The sequence below is a fragment of the Urocampus carinirostris genome, chromosome 19 (genome assembly GCF_059441175.1).
Source record: "Urocampus carinirostris isolate Australia breed hairy pipefish chromosome 19, RoL_Ucar_1.0, whole genome shotgun sequence".
In the NCBI taxonomy this organism is placed as follows: domain Eukaryota; kingdom Metazoa; phylum Chordata; class Actinopteri; order Syngnathiformes; family Syngnathidae; genus Urocampus; species Urocampus carinirostris.
The window spans coordinates 23,805,968-23,826,201 of record NC_142367.1 but is presented as its reverse complement, the minus strand read 5'-3'; the positions used below and the strand labels follow the sequence as shown (position 1 = coordinate 23,826,201).

The 20,234-nt window shown below is 39.9% G+C and overlaps 2 protein-coding genes across 3 annotated transcripts in view; both read left to right on the top strand.

Moving 5' to 3' along the window:
* Positions 1-1,196: 1,196 nt before the first annotated feature.
* The window catches only part of LOC148347806 (MAGUK p55 subfamily member 3-like), a 432,473-nt gene continuing 413,435 nt past the window's right edge, over positions 1,197-20,234 (top strand). Inside the window, exon 1 of the mRNA XM_088323100.1 lies at positions 1,197-1,265. Coding sequence (XP_088179226.1) covers positions 1,260-1,265 — 6 coding nt within the window. The 5' untranslated portion in view covers positions 1,197-1,259. The remainder of the gene's footprint in view (positions 1,266-20,234) is intronic.
* The window catches only part of LOC148347808 (disintegrin and metalloproteinase domain-containing protein 11-like), a 47,065-nt gene continuing 29,500 nt past the window's right edge, over positions 2,670-20,234 (top strand). Inside the window, exons 1-6 of one of the 2 annotated variants that reach the window (XM_088323080.1) lie at positions 2,670-2,720; positions 2,859-2,997; positions 3,693-3,820; positions 9,922-9,998; positions 13,024-13,090; positions 19,694-19,776. In XM_088323080.1, coding sequence (XP_088179206.1) covers positions 2,940-2,997; positions 3,693-3,820; positions 9,922-9,998; positions 13,024-13,090; positions 19,694-19,776 — 413 coding nt within the window. In that variant the 5' untranslated portion in view covers positions 2,670-2,720; positions 2,859-2,939. The other variant, XM_088323081.1, reaches the window with a different exon arrangement.

Sequence of the window (20,234 nt, the reverse complement as noted above, 5' to 3'; positions counted from 1 at the left end):
ACAAGTCCGCCGCCCCTGCTCTCTGGTGACTTTGCGTTGCCATTGCATTTCTTTTTCTCTTGTGATTTACAGAAGCTGGCATTAGTTTGTATGGCGTTTTCCTAAAGTGTCATTGTCCCATATGGGTTGCACCAAAGAGGATAGGTGTCATGATTACCGATGTGACTCCGCTGTGCCCGCTCCTTTGGCGCCAACTGCCTCGGACTATGATTGGCTCCCGATCAGTACTTGTACCCACTCCTGTCTGTCCCCTTTTGTCAGTCCGTCTGCGAACCTCAGTTAACACAAGGCAAGTCTTTTTCGACCCTGACTCCCACCTGTTCCGTTTTTTTGCTCCTGTCTGTCCCCTGGCTTCAACCCGTTTTTGATCCTGACCACGTCTACTCCCCTGTCCCTGCTTTCGACCACTTTTTTGTCCCCGACTACATCTACTCTCCTTTCCTGGCCTCTGACTCGTTTCCGACCCTGACCACTCTTTTGCTTTCCCTTGTGATTTACAGAAGCTGACTTGAGTTTGTATGACTTTGTCCCATGAAGCGCCATATAGGAAAGGTGTGTGCTACTCTTAAACAGGGATTTATGAGATGTATATTAGTGCAAGGATTATGTATAATTATGGACATTTATGATGGTATATTCTAAATATTGAGGTTGCATTTTCCAGAAGTAAATTGTAATGGGAAGAACTTCCTGCACCTGAAAATTTAAGCTACATATTACAGCCAAAGATTTGTCTCAATAACAAATATATTTGCGTTTAACTTTGCGTTTAACTCTAAAAATCACGTCTTGATAAATCCACACGCCACACGCAAGAATAAAAATGGCATAGGCAAGTCAAGTCAAGTCATTTTTATTTGTATAGCCCTAAATCACGAAGAGTCTCAAAGGGCTTCACAGATTGTTACACTATATTACACAAACTATTTTCAACCGACAAGAGGAGTAGGTTATTCGTATGCAATGGAGTAGAAGTGAGTTTTAAGTTTAGATTTAAACATTTCCACTGAGGTTGCAGATCGAATCTCAGGGGGAAGAGCATTCCACAGCACCGGTGCCCGGATGGAGAACGCTCTCGAACCAGCAGAAGACTTTTTTGCTCTCGGGATCATCAGAAGACCAGCACTCTCAGATCGTAGGCTTCGGACCGGGACATAGTGGCAGATCAGATCTGAAAGATAAGAGGGAGCAAGTCCATGTATGATTTTGTACAATACTAAGAGAACTTTGAAGTCACATCTTTGGCTAACTGGGAGCCAATGCAGGTTAGCCATAATCGGTGTTATGTGATCGTACAGATCTATTTGTGGATCCTCAAAATAAATTCATGATTCACACCAGATATCTTATTTAAATAATACTGGAAACAGGAAAAATGGCTTTGTAATTCTTTAGAGCCCCATTGTGTAATATTTGACCACTAGATGGGACTGGTGTATAATGTGAACAGACAAATATGGCACTGATCCTAAGTAGGGAATCCACTATGTAAAAGAAATATATTTATTTCCCAAAATATGTTTTGTTATAAAAATTAATTAGTTTTTTTGTACCTTTTCCAGAATGCATTAAACATCATTCATAAGCTATTACATACAAGTGTGTTTTAAGCCTAAATTTTAAACAGTGAGTTAAGATAAAGAACCGACATCCCATAAAATTTCACAATTATTTTATTATAACACTAGAAAACACATTTTTAATAAGGTAGAGCCAGATGTCCACTGGACATTGTTATTAGCGATGTTTCATGATGTCTGTGTATTATCTTATAGACTTCTTGTGACTTGACTAATTATTACACTGTCCCTTTAAAACGGGTGTCAAACTGGTTTTAGCTGGGGGCCACAAATGCTATAAAAATCTCACGGGGGCTACACTAGTAAATTTAAGAGAAAGAGAGGGAAGGAAAGAGAGTGATAAAAAGATTGGGAGAACAAGGGAGACAGTCACAGTGAGAGAAAAAGAGAGAACAGATTAGAGATATGAATGGAGAAGGGGGAAATGAATATAGAGAGAAAAAGAAAGTGCAAAAAGAGAAGGATAAAAAGAATAAGAAGTGAAACGACAGAAAGAAAAAGAGTCAGCAGGAGAAAGAGACCAGGTGAGGTGAGAGAAGAGAGAGAGGTCGAAAAGGGGAAAGAAAGGATGAGAAAGGAGAAAAATAGAAAGAAAGATAATTAAAGTGTAAATTAAAGAGGGAAATTGAAAGAGAGCAAGACAGAGAAAAAGAAAGAGTTAGAGAGTGAGAGAAATAGAGAAAAGGAGAGAGAAAGAGAGGGTGAACAGAAGAAAGAAAAAGAGGGAGAGATAAATAAAAAAGAAGTGAGTAAGAGAGAAATACTACCACAATTGTTTGGCAAGTGTTAACTGGCTTTGGGTGACATCCGGTGGAAATATTTCAAACTACAGCTCATTTTCCTCTTGCGCTTTTCTCACTGTTGTCTTGCGGGCCGGATTTAAACAATTGGTGGGCCTGATCTGGCCTGCGGGCCGCCTGTTTGCTTTAAAAAGTGCTCGAATTTGGCCATGAATGGAGTTCACGAAACCCGAATATACTTTTATTTATTTTACAAAATTTGAATAACATTTCCCGGTCAAGAAAATATTTTTCGTAAAACTAAAACAGACAGACGTGTGACGTCCATCCCTCTGGCACGGCTCCAACTCCTCTCCGACTCACTAGCGCCACCAAGAGGCCGGAGTGCTGTACTGCACAGGTGGGTATAGCACGGCGTGGCGGGAGGAGCGGGAAGCTTCCACAAGGAACTCCTGCCTTCATTCAACTCGCTCCCCTCATTTAACAAAAACACCGTTAACCTGAAATAACTTCTAATTGTCTCCTCCATCTTGAAGAGCGTCGCGCCGAATGTACTTTCTCCACACGGCGTCCGTCCGCCCGGCTTGTTGGAGGACGCCAGCCGGACTATGTGAGCACCATGCGGGCTTTGAGATGCCTTCTGTTCGCCTCACTCTTCGCAAGGTGCTTCGTAACGGGTGAGTCGAAATTCATAACTAGTTTTCGGTGATTATTACCGCTGGTTAATTGAAAATAATCTAGGTGACTGGGTCACTTTCACCCAAGGTTATCTTAATTAGTTTGACACCGCACAGTTTCAGCTGTGTCAAACAAGCGGCCCGCGGGCCAGATCAGGTCCGCTGAGGGATCGAATCCGGCCCGCGAGACGATGCTCAGAGAAGCGCAAGAGAAAAACGAGCTGCGAGTTGAAATATGTCCACTTGATGTTGCCAAAGCTTGGTGCCTCTCAAAAAGACGCTGTAGTTGTATTTATTTCTCGCTCTCTCTCGCTCTCTTTTCCACCCCTTTTCTCCCAATCTGTCTGTCCAACTCCGATGACTCAATGTTAGTTATTATTTCAGTTTGGGACAAAACTTCAGAGTCTTTCAAAACAGACTGTTTTAATTAACTTTAAATATTTTAAATTTTAATTTTTAATTTAATTTTTAATTTTAATTGAATGAATTACCAGTTTTAATTAATTAATTAATTTAATTTATTAATTTAATTTAATTCTTTTTAAATTAATTAATTAATTAATTGTTCAAATTATTAATTAATTCCAAACGATTCAAGACCAGCATTCAATTTATGCCACGAGTCCAGTCCACGTTCGAAAGTCTGACTATTGCTGCAGAAAATCCACCATTTTTTAAAAAAAATTCTCCTGTAGGTCTGAGAGAGCCTCTCGCTGAAGATGTGGTCCAGCCCAAGAGACTCCTGCAGCAGATTCACTCCCAGGAAGAACTCCCGCACCATGGCCTGGACACCCGCGTCCAGAACTTCTCAACAGGGGCTCAGGTAGTCAATGTTCCCTGGAATTTTCCTTACGGGTCTGAGCGTTCACACAGTCGGTGAGCAACGCTTGAAACAACAGTAAGCAACGGCGATCCCAAGTGTGGCAACTGAGTCATTATCAAACATGTCCAAAATTTGACATCAAGTTACATTTTTCTGAGTTTCCGGTAATGCAAAATTATTTTTCACTTTTGAATGACTTGTCTCATGTACGATGGCCTACAAACGTCATTTGTTTTTTTCAATTCTTTCACAAGATTTCCTTTTTTTTTTCCTGGTATCTTTTGTCGCATAATACTAACATTTTGGGGGGCTTATTGAGTCGGTTCCACGATACAGAACTGTACTTAATTACATTTTTGAGTGGAAGTACAATGTTGGCAACAAGATTCACTTGATATACCGTATTTAAGGCTCACCTAAAAGCCTTTATTTTTTTCAAATGCTGACCATGCGGCTTATAATACACTGCGCCTTATATATGGATCAACATTAAGTGGCAAAGTCTTCCAACTAACTTGCAGCCGCCGACTCGATTTTCCCCCGAAGGCCAAGTAGTCCGCGGTGTATGCTGGGATTCATTTACAGGCGTTTCATTGGCTAACCAATGTGTCAATCATCATTTGAATCGATCACTATTGGCTTAAGTTATTCGGAGGTAAAGGGGGCGGATTTTTTTTTATCATTTACAGGCTGGCATAGGCTAAAGCGGCAAAACAAAGCCTGCAATTGGCCGAAAAAGATGAATGTGAATCACACGTTGGGTTGACTGCATAGAGAAAGCATTTTTTTCTACTCTGTATTTGTAAATATTGTATTCTCCTGGATTTACTACCCTCACGGATATAAGAGGACATTGGCTGCACATTATTATGAACACAAAGACTTCGGTGCGCTACTCCGGGTTTTATATTGTCCCTGTAACTTGTTTCAGACTGAACTCGATGTTTCTGTGATAAGCGGTGCAGATAATGGATGGAATGGAGTGTCTATTTTTAAATTAAATTCAATTCTTGTGTTTATTGTCATATGCACAGTAAAGTTGCGAGCGAAAAAGAAAATAGATACTAAGGAATGGTTGGCATTTCTTGAATCCCAAGACTTAAACTTCCGAATGATACTTGGAACGATGCATTTGAGTGACATCGTACGGACACCGCATCCGCACGTATTTGCGTCTTTGCAAGCTTTGGGAATGTTAAGGGGGTAAGAAGTTGGACTGAACCATCTAACTGTTTTGTCCACGTACCCATTGTAGCGCCTTATCATCTGGTGCGTCTTATGTATGTCAAAAATCGGATCAAAAACTATTTTTTCGGGGTGCGCCCTATAACCCGGTGCGCCTTATAGTGCGGAAAATATGGTAATTGTAAATTATTTGAATGCAACTTTTTCTTTTTCCGTGTTTTTTTTTTTCTACTTTTTTAAAAATTCCTTTAAAATAATGTCTCATTGTGTTTATTTTTTCCGAGTTAGTTCTTTTTCCTACATTTCTTCTTTTTTTCTGGCTTTTTTTTCTAAATTTTTCTTTCTTTTTTCTCTTTGTTTCTTTTTTTCCCCTCAGCTTTTCACTACTTTTTCATTTTGGTATTTTTTTCTTTTTGTTCTATTACCCCCTTCCTTTAAGTCATTTTGTGCATAATTTTACGTCATATTTGGTCATGTTGGGATTAAAGAAGCGAAAACAACCCGAAGAGCCGTTCAGGACCCGAAAGAGCCGGTTCCTTTGAGTGAGCCGAGCCGAAGAAGCCGGTTCTCGACAAACTCTACTAACTTTACTCAACTTCGTTCTAATTCGACTCGACTTCAAAATACCGCATTTAGGACACAACGTCAGGGAACCCGTATATTTTGACCTTCATGCACTGTAACTTTGACTTAATTGGCTTCTTAATGAGTAATTTCGAGCCCTGATTTTTGTGCGCTGGCTAGATTTTCTTGTGCGCTATTGCGCACGCGCGCAGCTTAGAGGGAACACTGCAGGTAGTCCACTTTTTTTTAAAGTCTTCGCAAAAAAAGATTGTTTTCTCACCTTAAGATTGTCTTCGGACTCCTTATAGCTTATTTTTGGAGATCAATATTAACCGGATGGTGTTATGAATGCTCTGCAGGAAAGAGGTCTAAATCTAGTGGAAGCTAGAGCTCTTGTTGGTGATAGGAATGATTGTGAAAGGATAGTGGGATGTTTGGACAGGGCACTTCTATGATGCGACAGGGGTAAACCAGCGTAAGCTGTCGGGCCTGCTGTCTTTCCAGGTCCCAAAATTTTGTCTGTGTTTTTTTGCTACTTTTTCCCTTTTTTATTTTCTCTGTTTTTGTATGTGCTTGTCTTGCTGTCGGTCATCCCTCTTGAGCAGGGGTGTCAAACTCATTTGAACTCGGGGGCCGCACGATAGAACAAACATTCTGTCGGGGGCCGGACGAGTAGATTGAAGAGAAAGAAAAAGAGATAAAAAAATAAGAGAAAGAGGGAGGGAAAAGGAGAGAGGGCGGGACAAAGAAAGAAAAAGAGAGAGGGAGAGAGCGTGAGAAACAAAAGATAAAAAGTCGTCAGAGAGGGGGAAAATAAAGGGAGAGGAAGAAAGAAATCCAAAGAGAACTAGAAAAATAGAAGGAGAGAAAAGAGAAAAGAAAGCGCGAAGGGTAGGAAGAGAGAAAAAGAAAAGAGAGAAAAGGAATAAAGGACGTTACAGCAAAATAGGTTAAAAGACACAGAGAGAGAGAGAGAGAGAGAGAAAGAGACAAAGAGCAACAAAGGAAGAGAAAAAGAAAGACACTGAAAGTGAAAGAGACAGAGACAGAGTGGGAGAAAAGGGGTGGAAAAGAGAAAAAAGAAGGAAAGAAAGAAAGACATAGAGAAAGAAGGAAAGAAAGAAAGACAGAAACAAAGAAAGAACGACAGAAACAAAGAAAGACAGAAACAAAAAAGAAAAAAGAGGGAAAGAAAGAGAGAGAGAGAGAGAGAAAAAAAAAGAGAGAGAAATAAATACAAGTACAGTGTCTTTGTTGGAGGCACCTGGCTTTGGCAACATCAAGTTGACATATTTCAACCTGCAGCTTGTTTTCCTCTTGCGCTTCTCTGAGTGTTGTCTCGCGGGCCGGATTCCCTCCCTTAGCGGGCCTGATCTGGCCCGCGGGCCGCATGTTTGACACCTGTGCTCTTGAGGGATATGACCAGGATAGATAGATAGCGAGAGAGTCATAGATAGATAGAATATGAACTGGGAAAAGACTTTTCTGGCTTTATGCCAAAGACTTCGGGTGAAAGGGACTACACAACTTCGGGGGTCGGTAGCAAAAGTAAACGGCGATACAGCGAGGGAGTAATGTAATTTGGGAGTTCAAAAATAAGCTAGCTGCCGTTAGCATGAACAAAACACACTTCTCTAAAAAGTTTATGTAAGGGAAGCGTTCAACTATCGTTTAGAACAGGGGTGTCAACCAGGCGGCCCGCGGGCCGGATCAGGCTCGCTAAGGGATTGAATCCGGCCCGCGAGACATCGTTCAGAGAAGCGCAAGAGAAAAATGAGGTGCAGGTTGAAATATATCCACTTGATGTCGCCAAAGCCAGGTGCCTCTCACAAATGCTTCACTTGTATTTCTCTTTCTTTCTCTTCCTCCCTTTTTCTGTTACTCTCTATCTCTCTGTCTCTTTCACTCTCCCTGTCCCTCTTTCTCTTTCTTTGTTCCTCTTTGTCTCTCTCTCTCTGTGTCATTTTACCTTCTTTTGCTCTCTCTTCTTTTTTTTCCTTTTCTCTTTTCTCTCTTTCTCTCTCTTGCTTTTCACTTCTGTCTTTATCCTCTTCTCTCATCTCCTCTTTCTTTCTCTCGCTCTCTCTCTCTCTTTCTTCGTCACACCCTCTTAACTTTTCTCTCCTTCTCTTTCCCTTATATTTTTATCTTTTGTTTCTTCCCTAATTTACTAGTCCGGCCCCCGAGAGAATGTTTGTTCTATCGTGTGGCCCCCGACTTAAAATGAGTTTGACACTCCCGGTTTAGAAAATGTCAAAACTACTGAAACTTCTCCTATAGCCTTGAGCCAAACCAGGTAGTTAGACCAGGCATTTCAAACTCTGTTTGACTTTCTGTTCTTAAGAGGGAGAGAGAGAGAGAGATGCACAGGGAGAGAGTAAGAGAGAGAGAGAGACAGAGATGCACAGGGAGAGAGTAAGAGAGAGAGAGAGAGAGAGAGATGCACAGGGAGAGAGTAAGAGAGATGCACAGGGAGAGAGTAAGAGAGAGAGAGAGAGAGAGAGATGCACAGGGAGAGAGTAAGAGAGAGACAGAGAGAGAGACAGAGATGCACAGGGAGAGAGAGAGTAAGAGAGAGACAGAGAGAGAGACAGAGATGCACAGGGGGAGAGTAAGAGAGAGAGCGTAAGAGAGAGACAGAGATGCACAGGGAAAGCGAGGGAGAAAGAGTAAGAGAGAGACACATATGCACAGGGAGAGAGAGGGAGAGAGAGTAAGAGAGACACAGATGCACAGGGAGAGAGAGAGAGAGAGAGAGAGAGAGACACAGATGCACAGGGAGAGAGGGATAGAGAGAGAGAGAGAAACACAGATGCACAGAGAGGGAGGGAGAGAGAGAGAGAGAGAGAGACACACAGATGCACAGGGAGGGAGAGAGAGAGAGAGACAGAGAGAAAGAAAGAGGGAGACACAGAGAGAGAGAGATACAAAGATACAAGTACAGTGTCTTTGTTGGAGGCACCTGGCTTTGGCAACATCAAGTGGACATATTTCAACCTGCAGCTTGTTTTTCTCTTGCGCTTCTCTGAGTGTTGTCTCGCGGGCCAGATTCAATCCCTTAGCGGGCCTGATCTGGCCTGCGGACCACCTGTTGGACACCTGTGCTCTAGAGAGTCTTGAAAACATAGATAGTACCTTTGCTGAACGTCAGCTCTTTTCCACACCTTTACTGTCCTCTAGTGGCGAGAAGGAGCATTTGGTTTTTATTTATTGAAAAAAATCATAACCTTTCATAGAAATGAGCTTCTTTTTTGAAAATACTCTGAAATTTACAGCAGGGGTGGATCAAATCATACCCGGTCTAGATGAGTAGGTTAAACCAGAAGTACCGTAAATTCCGGACTATAGAGCGCACCTGATTATAAGCCGCACCCACCACATTTGGGAGGAAAACAGACTTTGTACATACACAAGCTGCACCTGCATAATAGCCGCATGCGCCCACATTGCAAAAATGCAACACAAACACAAAATTAACCCGTACCGGACAGAGTCCAAAAATCACAGACGGCAAAATGAACGGAAAATGATACCGGTACTTAAAGTTTGATGCAGACCTGCAGAGTCCGGGTGCCCGTTGAAAGTAATCCAAGGAAAAAAGTGTATATTTCCAAAGGTAAGGGCGGGAAAAATATATATCCACTATTGTCTGCCGCGTCCACAAACACGTCTCACCTTTACTCCACTTCCTGTCAGCCCGCGTTTGCCCCGCCCCTTCTTTCTCATTTACTTGCGCAAAACGTATCCGAATAAGTTTCTAAAATAAATACATTACAAAAATATACAGTTGCAAATACATATTATACACGGGTTACACATATTTACAAAGAAAGACGGTACACCCAGAGAGTTTTCAAAGCTTTAATAATAATAATATAACTTTCGTGCCTGTGAAGGGTAGCAAAACGCTACTAGAAACACGCTCGCAACACAGTAAACGGGTCTATTAAAAAAACTCTGTTTCCTTCTTTATCGGACTGCTCGATTGCGTTTAGCTTGAAAGCTGCGTCATGTGCCTTTCTTTTTGCAATTTGCATGATGAGGATATGTCTACGCTAAATTAATTTGTGCACAAGCTAAGAAGTTGCAGTCTTCCTCGGCACATATATTCCACCGGTCTAAATCTTACCTTTTGTACTCGAGCGCTGCTGGCGGCCGTTAGAAAAATGACATAAATTGGCCGCATCACCGAATAAGCCGCAGGGTTGAAAGTTTGGGGAAAAGTAGCGGCTTATAGTCCGGAATTTACGGTATGTATTATTTTCCAGAAGCTCCCGGAAAATATCCCATCGAGATTTCTCATCCCATTTATCGACATTTCATATTGACGTTTATCCTCTTTTGTCTCGCAGCCCGTGCATCTCGCCCAGAGTAGTTTCCTGGTGAAAGCTTTTGGCAGCTCCTTTATCCTGGACCTGGAACTCAACCAGTAAGTGAACCCAATCCAACCACTCATCAGCGCCTCCTTGCTCCAGTGTTCTAGTTTGCCCGCGTCCCTGCATCCTAGACGCATTATTTTTGCTGGGGACGCATCGTCTCAAATCAACGCGCGTCCCCGGGACGCAACTTTTTTGACACCAAATTGTCATTATCATTTTTTAACAAAGATTTACCGCACTCCAAACTTTTCGTCAGGCAAATCCGCCATTGTTGTTTTGTCCGAGTTGTGTAGTGAAAGTCCGTCTCTTTTTAGGGAACTGGCTTTTTCGGCTCAACTCATTAAAGAGAGCCAGCTCTCCAACGGCTCACTTGCTTTGATGCATTTGTTGGAATTATATACATGTATTTATCCTACAAGTTGAGATTAATATGTTATAAGTGTTCTCAGCCCTTTTTGTATAGTTTTCAGCCGTGAGCTGTTCCTCAAGGCCATGAGTTGTTTTTTGTTTCTGTCTCTTTCACATTCCAGTGGGTGCACCCTGACCTGTGCATGCCATAACTCAAGTTGTTTTTCTCCAATAACCTTAATATTAGAAGGGAGGGTTCGGGGAATTGTTCAGAGCGAGGAGGAGATTTGTAACAGCCTAGTCTCCGCCGCTCTCATGATAATGATCAATAAAGTAACCAATTCTAAATGGTTTATTTCAGAGCGTTTTATTAAAAATGTTGGGGACTTAAACCTAACATTTAATGCATTCTATTACTAATGATGATGTTGTATAAAGAAGTTAAGAAAAAAAGGAAGTATAAAAGGAGAAAATGAAAAAAAGACAGGTTTGTGGTGATCCCTTTTAATCAGTATATTACCAATAATCATTGAATGCAGAAAATGAATTCATAATTTGAATAAGAAAATTCTACACACCGTAAATTCCGGACGATAGAGCGCACCTGATCATAAGCCGCACCCACCACATTTTAAGAGGAAAACCGATTTTGTACATACACAAGCCGCACCTGTATATAAGCCGCGTGCGCCCACATTTAAACATGTAACACAAATACAAAATTAACCCAAACCCGACTTCAAGTCCCGCGATTGAAACTAATTGTCCTTCATTAAAATCCACAGTCCAAAAATCACAGCCAGCAAAATGAACGGAAAATGATACCGGTACTTGAGGTTTGATGCGGACCTGCAGAGTCCGGGTCCCGTTGAAAGTAATCCAAAGAAAAAAAGTGTATATTTCCAAAGGTAAGTGTGGGAAAAATAGATCAGATGAAGACATTTACTCACGCAACTCTTCTCTTCTTTAACCAACTTTTTACCTCCTTTTCTTTCCTTGTCTGTCCCTCACCTTTAGCGGTCCCCACTTAGACTCGGCACCCCGCGTTTGTTCCGCCCCTCATTTTTCGTTCACCCGTGCGAAACATATCAGAATAAGTGTCTCAAATAAATACATTACAAAAATATACAGTTGCAAATACATATTATACATGGGTTACACATATTTACATAGAAAGACGGTACACCGAGTTTTCAAAGCTTTAATAATAATAATAATATAGCTTTGACAGGGCAGTTAATGGTAGCAACACTCGAGCGCCGCTAGCGGCCGTTAGAAAAATGACATAAATTGGCCGCATCACTGAATAAGCCGCAGGGTTGAAAGTTAGGGGAAAAAATTAGCGGCTTATAGTCCGGAATTTACAGTAATTCTATTTGCATGTATTTTTTTCCTTCTACAGTGAACGTCCAAGCGACTTCATTTTTGAACTTTTTTTTTTATAACAAACCTCATTCATGTTGAGGAACTCGGTGTCTCACAACCAAATGTTCATTAACAATATACCGTAAATTCCGGACTATAAGCCGCTACTTTTTTCCCAAATGTTCAGCCCTGCGGCTTATTCAGTGAAGCGGCTAATTTATGGAATTATTCTGACAGCCACCGGCGGCGCTGGAGTATAGAAGGTAAAATTAGGACCAGTAGAATACGTGCGCCAAAAAAGACTGTTACCTCTTAGTCTAAGCATATACTTTCTGTAAAGTCAAGATATGTTCCGATAATGAGGAAGATGCTCTTGATGGCTGTAGTTGTGAGGAGGAAGTTGAAGACGATCTGCCGTAAACTTCTCAATTACGCGATGCTTTATATTGTTTGATACGTAGCCAGCGTGTTCCTAGTAGCGTTTTGCTACCATTCACAGGCAGGCACGGTTTGGGATGAAAGTTATATTATTTCTATTAAAGCTTTGAAAACTCTCTCGGTGTACCGTCTTTCTTCGTAAATATGTGTAACCATGTATAATATGTATTTGCAACTGTATATTTTTCTAATGTATTTATTTTAGAGATTTATTCTGTTATGTGTTCTACGGACAAATCGAAACGAAGGGGCGGAGCACACGCGGGCTGATGGGAAATGTGGTAAAGCTGAGTTACCGGTAGATCTGTCTGTTGTCGCAGCGGACAATAGTGGATACATATTTTTCCCACCCTTAACTTTAGAAATATACATTTTGTTTCCTTGGATTACTTTCAACGAGACCTAGACTTTACAAGTCTGCATCATTTATCATTTATGATGTCAACTGTGGTTCTGGGGTTGTGTGAAGTTACAATTGTGGAATTTACAGCATGGTCTAGGTTAAACTTGTGACTGTGTTTCAAGCTTAAGTGCAGGCGCAAGCGGCTTATACAAGGGTGCGGCTTGTATAAGGAAAAAAGTGGCATGTCACTCAAAAAGTGGTGGGTGCAGCTTATAATCAGGTGCGCTCTATAATCCGGAATTTATGGTAAATGATCTAAGGAAACACATGTACAATATAACATGTTAAACTACATAAACATGTTAGAAAGAAAAAAAGCTTTTTTTGTATTTTGTAAGGGAAAATAGGACCGTTTGTAAGGGCATGGAGCGCACTCAATGTTGGGGAGCCATAGATTTTTGAGCATGCTCTCGCGTGGGGTTTCATTATCGACCTTATTTTTTTTGCGCCATTAACGTTAAGCGATACTTCGGGATTGAATGAAACAGCCGGTCACGTTTTTGTCCTTCCTTTATCCGCAGCCATCTCCTCTCGACCGAATATGTGGAGAGACACTTCCAAGAGGATGGCCGGCCGGCGCAGGTTAAGGTACATGAAAGGAGAATGACGTTGGAAATGGCACTGAAGGTTTCAAGAAGCATTTGCTAAACAGATTTCCCTGAACAATAGCTTCTTTGCACCTGACCAATCACAAGACGGTTGTCATGGTTATCAACAGCAGGCACCAGTGGCTGTATTTTGTGGCGGTGTGAGGGGAATCCAAATAAGATCTCCATTTTTCCACAGATATAATGAATTCTACAGTATGTTCAGGAGCTAGACAAGGGGTAAGGGACATTTTTGGACCCAAAGAGCCATAATTGCGAAATATTTAGATTTTTTTTTTTCCCCCAGAAGAGTGCAGTGTTCTAGTTTGTCCTAGACCAGAGGTGTCAAACTCATTTTAACTCGGGGGCCACACGATAGAACAAACATTCTGTCGGGGGCCGGACTAGTAGATTAAAGAGAGATAAAGAAATAAGGGAAAGGGGGAGGGAAAAGGAGAGAGGGCAGGACAAAGAAAGAAAAAGAGAGAGAGGGAGAGAGAAACAAAAGAAAATAAGTTGTGAGAGAGGGGGAAAAGAAAGGGAGCGGAAGAAAGAAATCCAAAGAGAAATAGAAAGACAGAAGGAGAGAAAAGAGAAAAGAAAGCGCAAAGGGTAGGAAGAGAGAAAGAGAAAAGAGAGAAAATGAAAAAAGGAAGTTAGAGCAAAAGAGGTTAAAAGACACAGAGAGAAAGAGACAAAGAGCAACAAAGGAAGAGAAAAAGAGAGACACAGAGTGAAAAAGACAGAGACAGTGGGAGAAAATGGGTGGAAAAGAGAGAGAGAAACAAATACAAGTACAGTGTCAGACACCTGGATTTGGCAACATCAAGCTGACATATTTCAAACTGCAGCTTGTTTTTGTCTTGCGCTTCTCTGAGTGTTGTCTCGCAGGCCAGATTCAATCACTTAGCGGGCCTGATCTGGCCCGCGGGCCGCCTCTTTGACACCTGTGTCCTAGACGCATCATTTTTGCTGGGGAGGCATCGTGTCAAATCAACGTGCGTCCCCGGGACGCAACTTTTTTGACCCAAAATTGTCATTATTCCCGAATTACCTTTTTTTTTTTTTTTTAACAAAGATTTACCGCACTCCAAACTTTTCGTCAGACAGATCCGCCATTGTTGTTTTGGTCTCGCGGTTTGAGTTTTCGTCCGCACGCCGATCTCGGCGCTTCGAGATGACGTCATTGTTGTGGTGGTTGTCGTCGAGGGAAGGTGAAAATCAACACAAAATTGGTCATTTCTTCAGTGTCGGTAATAAGTCGAAACATAACACAGAAAGTGGTAACAACGGCAATAATTCCGGCACGATAAAACGGCGGAGAAATTCTTCGGAAGATCGCGGAGGCAAGGAAAACACGCGTGTTGAAGCGAACGATTCGACGAAAGAAAATAAACAAAAGAATACTCCGAGCAAGAAACGGACTTTTCTGCCAAAATGGACTCAATTATATTCCTGGTGACGCTATGAGGAGAATGATAATGGATTGGACCTTGAGAAGGCATCACAACTGTGGCGGGACAGCAAACCACGAAGAATATATGAACTGAAAAATCTGAAGATATAACTGCTTTGTATTACCAATTAACTGTAATGATTAAAATTGAATGAAAATATAAATTTATATTATATATTTGTTGCCAATTTACAATTTCAACCTGGATAAGACTAAATTTTGGGGAGCCATAGATCTCTGTTGGGACCCATTGATCTTTGAGCATGCGAGTCCCCGGGACCCACCACTTTTCGGAGGTAAAATGAACACTGAGAGAGTTGGGGAAAAAAACGACATTACAAAATGTATTGTTTACCAAATTATTTGAATGAGTTATCTGACTCCATTAACCAAAAATAAACTTCATTCTCCCAACAATGCATGCTCTTTTCTTAATGGAAAAAATATGGGCAAGAGACCGGCATTTCCACACGGGGGCAGATTTATTTTCTTAAAGTATTTAACAAAGTGAACTCCATCCAATATGGCCGAATTCCATCTCTTCTCCGATCTGATCTTTCGTCTTCTGTCTCCTGCCCACGTCTTTTCACAAGCCGGCGTGAGGACCAGTATCTTTATCTCTCTCTGTTCTGGAATATTATTTGCTCACTATAAAACATTTCATCCAGCTGATGATGCTAGTGAAAAAGCAGGAAATACAGAAGCATGTCATATAAATAAATAGATGAAATAGATCAAATCACGTAATATATAACTATATGGCATACATGCATTTTAGTCATTTATTTCACTTTTTTATTCAGATATTTTGTCATTTATTTTGTTGTTTTTCGTGTATTGTGTCGTTTATTGTGCTGTGAATTTTGTCTTTTATTTTGTCTTATTTATTTTGACATTTATTTTGTATTGTGGACTTTGTCTTTGGTTTTGTCATTTTTTTATTTCGGTATTCATTTTATCGGGTATTTTGTCTTTAAATTCTTCATTTATTTATTTATTTTGACATTTATTTATTCATTTTGTCATTGTTTTCTTTCTTTTGTCTTATTTTGTCTCATTTATTTTCGTATTTATTTTGTCATTCATTATTTATTTCGGCATGTATTTAGTTAGGTATTTTGTCGTGTATTTTGCCTTGATTGTCTTTTATTTTTATTTTTTTTTTAAATGTCCTTATTCATTTTGTCGTGCATTTTTTTTCTTTTTTAGATTTATTTTGTCTTATTTGTTATTTTGGTATATACTCTGTCATGTATTTTTTTTTTTTTTTTGGTCATTTATGTATTCTGTCAAGTATTTTACTGTCAAAATTAAATTTATTTAAATGAGGAGGCGGCGGCCCAGTTGTCTGAGCTTTTCACCTATTGGTTGATCCGTGATGCTGCTACACCAATCAACCAATAGGTGAAGAGCTCTGCAAGTTTGACACGCCCCCTCATTGGATTCACGGTTTGTGACAAAATACACTACAAAATACTCAACAAAGTACAGTATAAAATAGATTTTATATATTTCTCTATCTATCTCTATCTATCTACTCGTATCTATTTCTATCTATTTCTCTATCTCTATCTATCTATCTCTAATACTGCTGGAAGTGTGAATTTCCCTACGGGGATGAAGAAAGTATCTATCTCTCTATCCCTCTATCTCTCTCTTTCTATCTCTATTTCTCTATATATTTCTCTATCTATCTCTATCTATCTATCTCTCTATATATTTCTCTATCTATCTATCTCTATCTATCTACTCGTATCTATTTCTATCTATTTCTCTATCTCTATCTATCTATCTCTAATACTGCTGGAAGTGTGAATTCCCCTACGGGGATGAAGAAAGTATCTATCCCTCTATCTCTCTCTTTCTATCTCTCTATTTCTCTATATATTTCTCTATCTATCTCTATCTCTCTATATATTTCTCTATCTATCTATCTCTATCTAACTGGTATCTATTTCTATCTATCTCTCTATCTCTATCTATTTATCTCAATCTATCTCTATCCCTCGATCTCTATCAATCTATCTTTCTCTATTTCTCTCTCTCTATCTAGTTCTCTATTTCTCTATCTATTTCTCTATCCATCTCTCTATCTCTATATCTCTATCTCTATATGAATACATGACAATTTCATACAGTAAGTAAATAAATTGCATTTATGTCATTTATTTTTACGGATTTTCATGATTTCTTTGTGTTAATTTATCCATATTGTTTATACATTTATTTTTACATTTATTTCTACGTATGGCAGGATCGGTTTTCCATAAAAACCAGGGCGACACTGCTTCCCTTTTTTGCGCTACATGCTAACGCACTTCTAATAAATGTCCTCTTTTCTGACTGAGTCGCGTTAGCTTGCCGAGCATCGTAACGTAACCCGTTATCGCCCTCCGTTATATGAAGAACGAGCATCCCGACCTCCGCATTCCACCGGGAGTGCCGCGTCAGGCAATTCCGCCGCCTCCTTTCCAAGCTCGTAATCTCACCTTTTTATTTATTAGCTCTTCCGGCTAAGTGCATCGAGCCGGTGCCGCCTGTGATGAAAATCATTTTTGTCCTCGGCGAACGGAGCAGGCGGAGAATCTAAATGAGTTGGCAAGCGATGTTCATTCAGAATGCTTTCAACTCATCTCTATTTCCAGAACACTACCAAAAAAACAACAGGATACATTTTCCGTACAATGGGAATACAGAAAAGAATGGATGAGATCTCCTAGGCAGCCGATCACAAAAAGTCAAGGGGCCTTGGGATTGAACTCTGTGGAACACCACTGGATTTTTTTTTTTCCTTTTTTGTTTTCTTTTAAAGTGACAATGTGTATGATTCAGTTATTTCTAGTAGTAAAACTAAACTTAATTCGTTAAATTAAAAGAAAAAAACAATTTTGATTTAAACAAGCAAAAATAAATGAGTTATCCATACAAATGCGGATTTTTTTTAAATACTCGTTGGTCGAGAAGCTAGCTTTTATTTTACTGTATATAATATGAGCATCACTTAAACCAGCAGTCCCAAACTTAATTGAGTTGGGGGCCGCTGAAGCTAGAATCCGGGTGAGGTTGGTTTAAACATTTAGCTGTTCTTAAAGGGACAGTGTTGTATATTTGTCCACTGGACAAAAATGAGTCTAAGAAAGACGACAAAAGACAGAGACTTAGAGTAAGCAAGAAGCACCCTTCTTCTTCCTCTTTTTACCTAGCCTTTCTCAAAGACAAAAAGAGAAATCTTTTTTTTTTTAGGAATAAAAAATATGGACGAAAAAATAAGAAAAATGCAAAAAAGGAAAATTTGAATGTAAAGATAAGTAGGGGAAAGAAAGTCAAAGGAAATGGAGAAAAAGAAAGTATTTAAAGAGAAAAAAGAAATAAATGAGAAAAAAATGCAGTTTTATCTCCTCTTGTTTTTTTCATTTTTTCCTTTTTTAATTTTGTTTGACTTTTTTCTTATTAATTTTTTTCATTATTCCCTTTTCATTTTTCTCTTTTTTTGTGATTGGTCACGTTGAGTCACTGTAGTTTGTCTTCTTCCATTGGGCTTTTAGCACCTGTTTCTTCGACACCACAGAATACAGCGACATCTTGTGGAAAAAATACACTTTTTCTTTAACGTTCATATTAAGGCGGGGGTCTCAAACTATCATCATGGAGGCAGCAATTGGGCCCCGTGCCACGCGTTTGAGAGCCCTGACTTTAAGGGAGTTTACTGTCTGCCATCTTGCTATTACTGTTACCCTTCAAAATGAAAACCTTTCAAAAGGCTAGGCAAAAAAAAATCATGTTTTTTGGTCACTTTGAGACTCCGTAGTTTGTATTCTTACTTGTGCTTTGAAGCAATTGTTTTCAATCGCACTACACTATATAGTGATATCTAGTGGTCAAATAATACACACTGTTCCTTTAAGAAAAAATATATGCGATTATCGTATTTTCCGCACTATAAGGCGCACCGGGTTATAGGGCGCACCCAGAAAAAATAGTTTTTGGTCCTATATTTGACATACATAAGGCGCACCGGATGATAAGGCGCTACAATGGGAACTTGGACAAAACAGTCAGATAGTTCAGTCCAACTTCTTACCCGCTTAACATTCCGAAAGCTTGCAAAGACGCAAATACATGTCGAGAACACGTGCGGATGCGGTGTCCGTAGGATGTCACTTCAAATGCATCATTCCATCATTCGGAAAGTTAAAGTCTTGGGATTCAAGAAATGCCAACCATTCCTTAGTATCTATTTTCTTTTTCGCTCGCAACTTTACTGTGCATATGACAATAAACACTTGGAATTGAGTTGAATTTAAAAATAGACACTCCATTCCATCCATTATCTGCACCGCTTATCACAGAAACATCGAGTTCAGTCTGAAACAAGATACAGGGAAAATGTATAGCCGGAGTAGCTCACCGAAGTTGTTGTGTTCAATAATAATGTGCAACCATGGTCCTCTTATATCCGTGAGTTTAGTAAATCCAGGAGAATAAAAGATTTACAAATACAGAATAGTAAAAGATGCTTTCTCTATGCCGTCAACCCAACGTGTGATTCACAATCATCTTTTTCGGCCAATTGCAGGCTTCGTTTTGCCGCTTTAGCCTATGCCAGCCTGTAAATGATAAAAAGGATCCGCCCCTTGACCTCCGAATAACTTTAGCCAATAGTGATCGATTCAAATGATGATTGACACATTGGTTAGCCAATGAAACGCTGGTAAATAAATCCCAGCATACACCGCGGACGACTTCGCCTTCGGGGGAAAATCTAGTCGTTCGTTGGAAGACTTTGCCACTTAATGTTGATCCATATATAAGGCGCACTGTATTATAAGGCGCATGGTCAGCTTTTGAAAAAAATAAAGGCTTTCAGGTGCGCCTTATAGTGCGGAAAATACGGTACTTGGTCATTGGCATCATCTTCCGTTTTCAGTAGAGATGCCCGAGTTCTGGTACCAAGTATTATCGATACTGTTTTTAGGGTATCAATACTCACTGCCATCTATTAATCCATTACCTGAAATGTAAGAATTGTTATATTGGAATTGGTATTCGTAAAATTCAATAGACTGAGCCATTGTAACTTTTTAGTACTATTTAAACCTGATGTGTAAAATGTGGTACAAATACGTGTTTTTTTTTTTTGTTTTTTAGGGCGGAGAACATTGTTACTACCACGGACGTTTGCGAGGGTTGCCCCGATCCTGGGCAGCCATTTCTACTTGTCACGGCCTGTGGTGAGAAAATACATTTTTATTTAAGTTTCGTATACCGAAACTATCTTGCCATATGTAGAGATGAATGAATAAATACCTCCAAGTATATGTCTTGATATATAAATGTACACATAAAGAAATCACGTATTACCTAAGTTTATGACATACAATGTATTCCCATCAGGGTTTGTACAGGTGCTTGAAATCCTTGAAAATGCTTTGATTCATGCCATGAGGCTCTTGAACTCCACCCGGGGGAGTAAAAGCCCACATTAAACCACACCCCTACATTTGCATATTACCCTGTTTTTCTTACAGTGTGTATTTTATGTAGCACGATTTCAATATCAACACGTTACATTGGGTATTTATGTATTATATTCCTTTTACTTATTGTTTTATTTTCAACACAAGGATACTGCTGGAAGCGTGAATTTCTCTACGGGGATGAAGAAAGTTTATCTATCTATCTATCTATC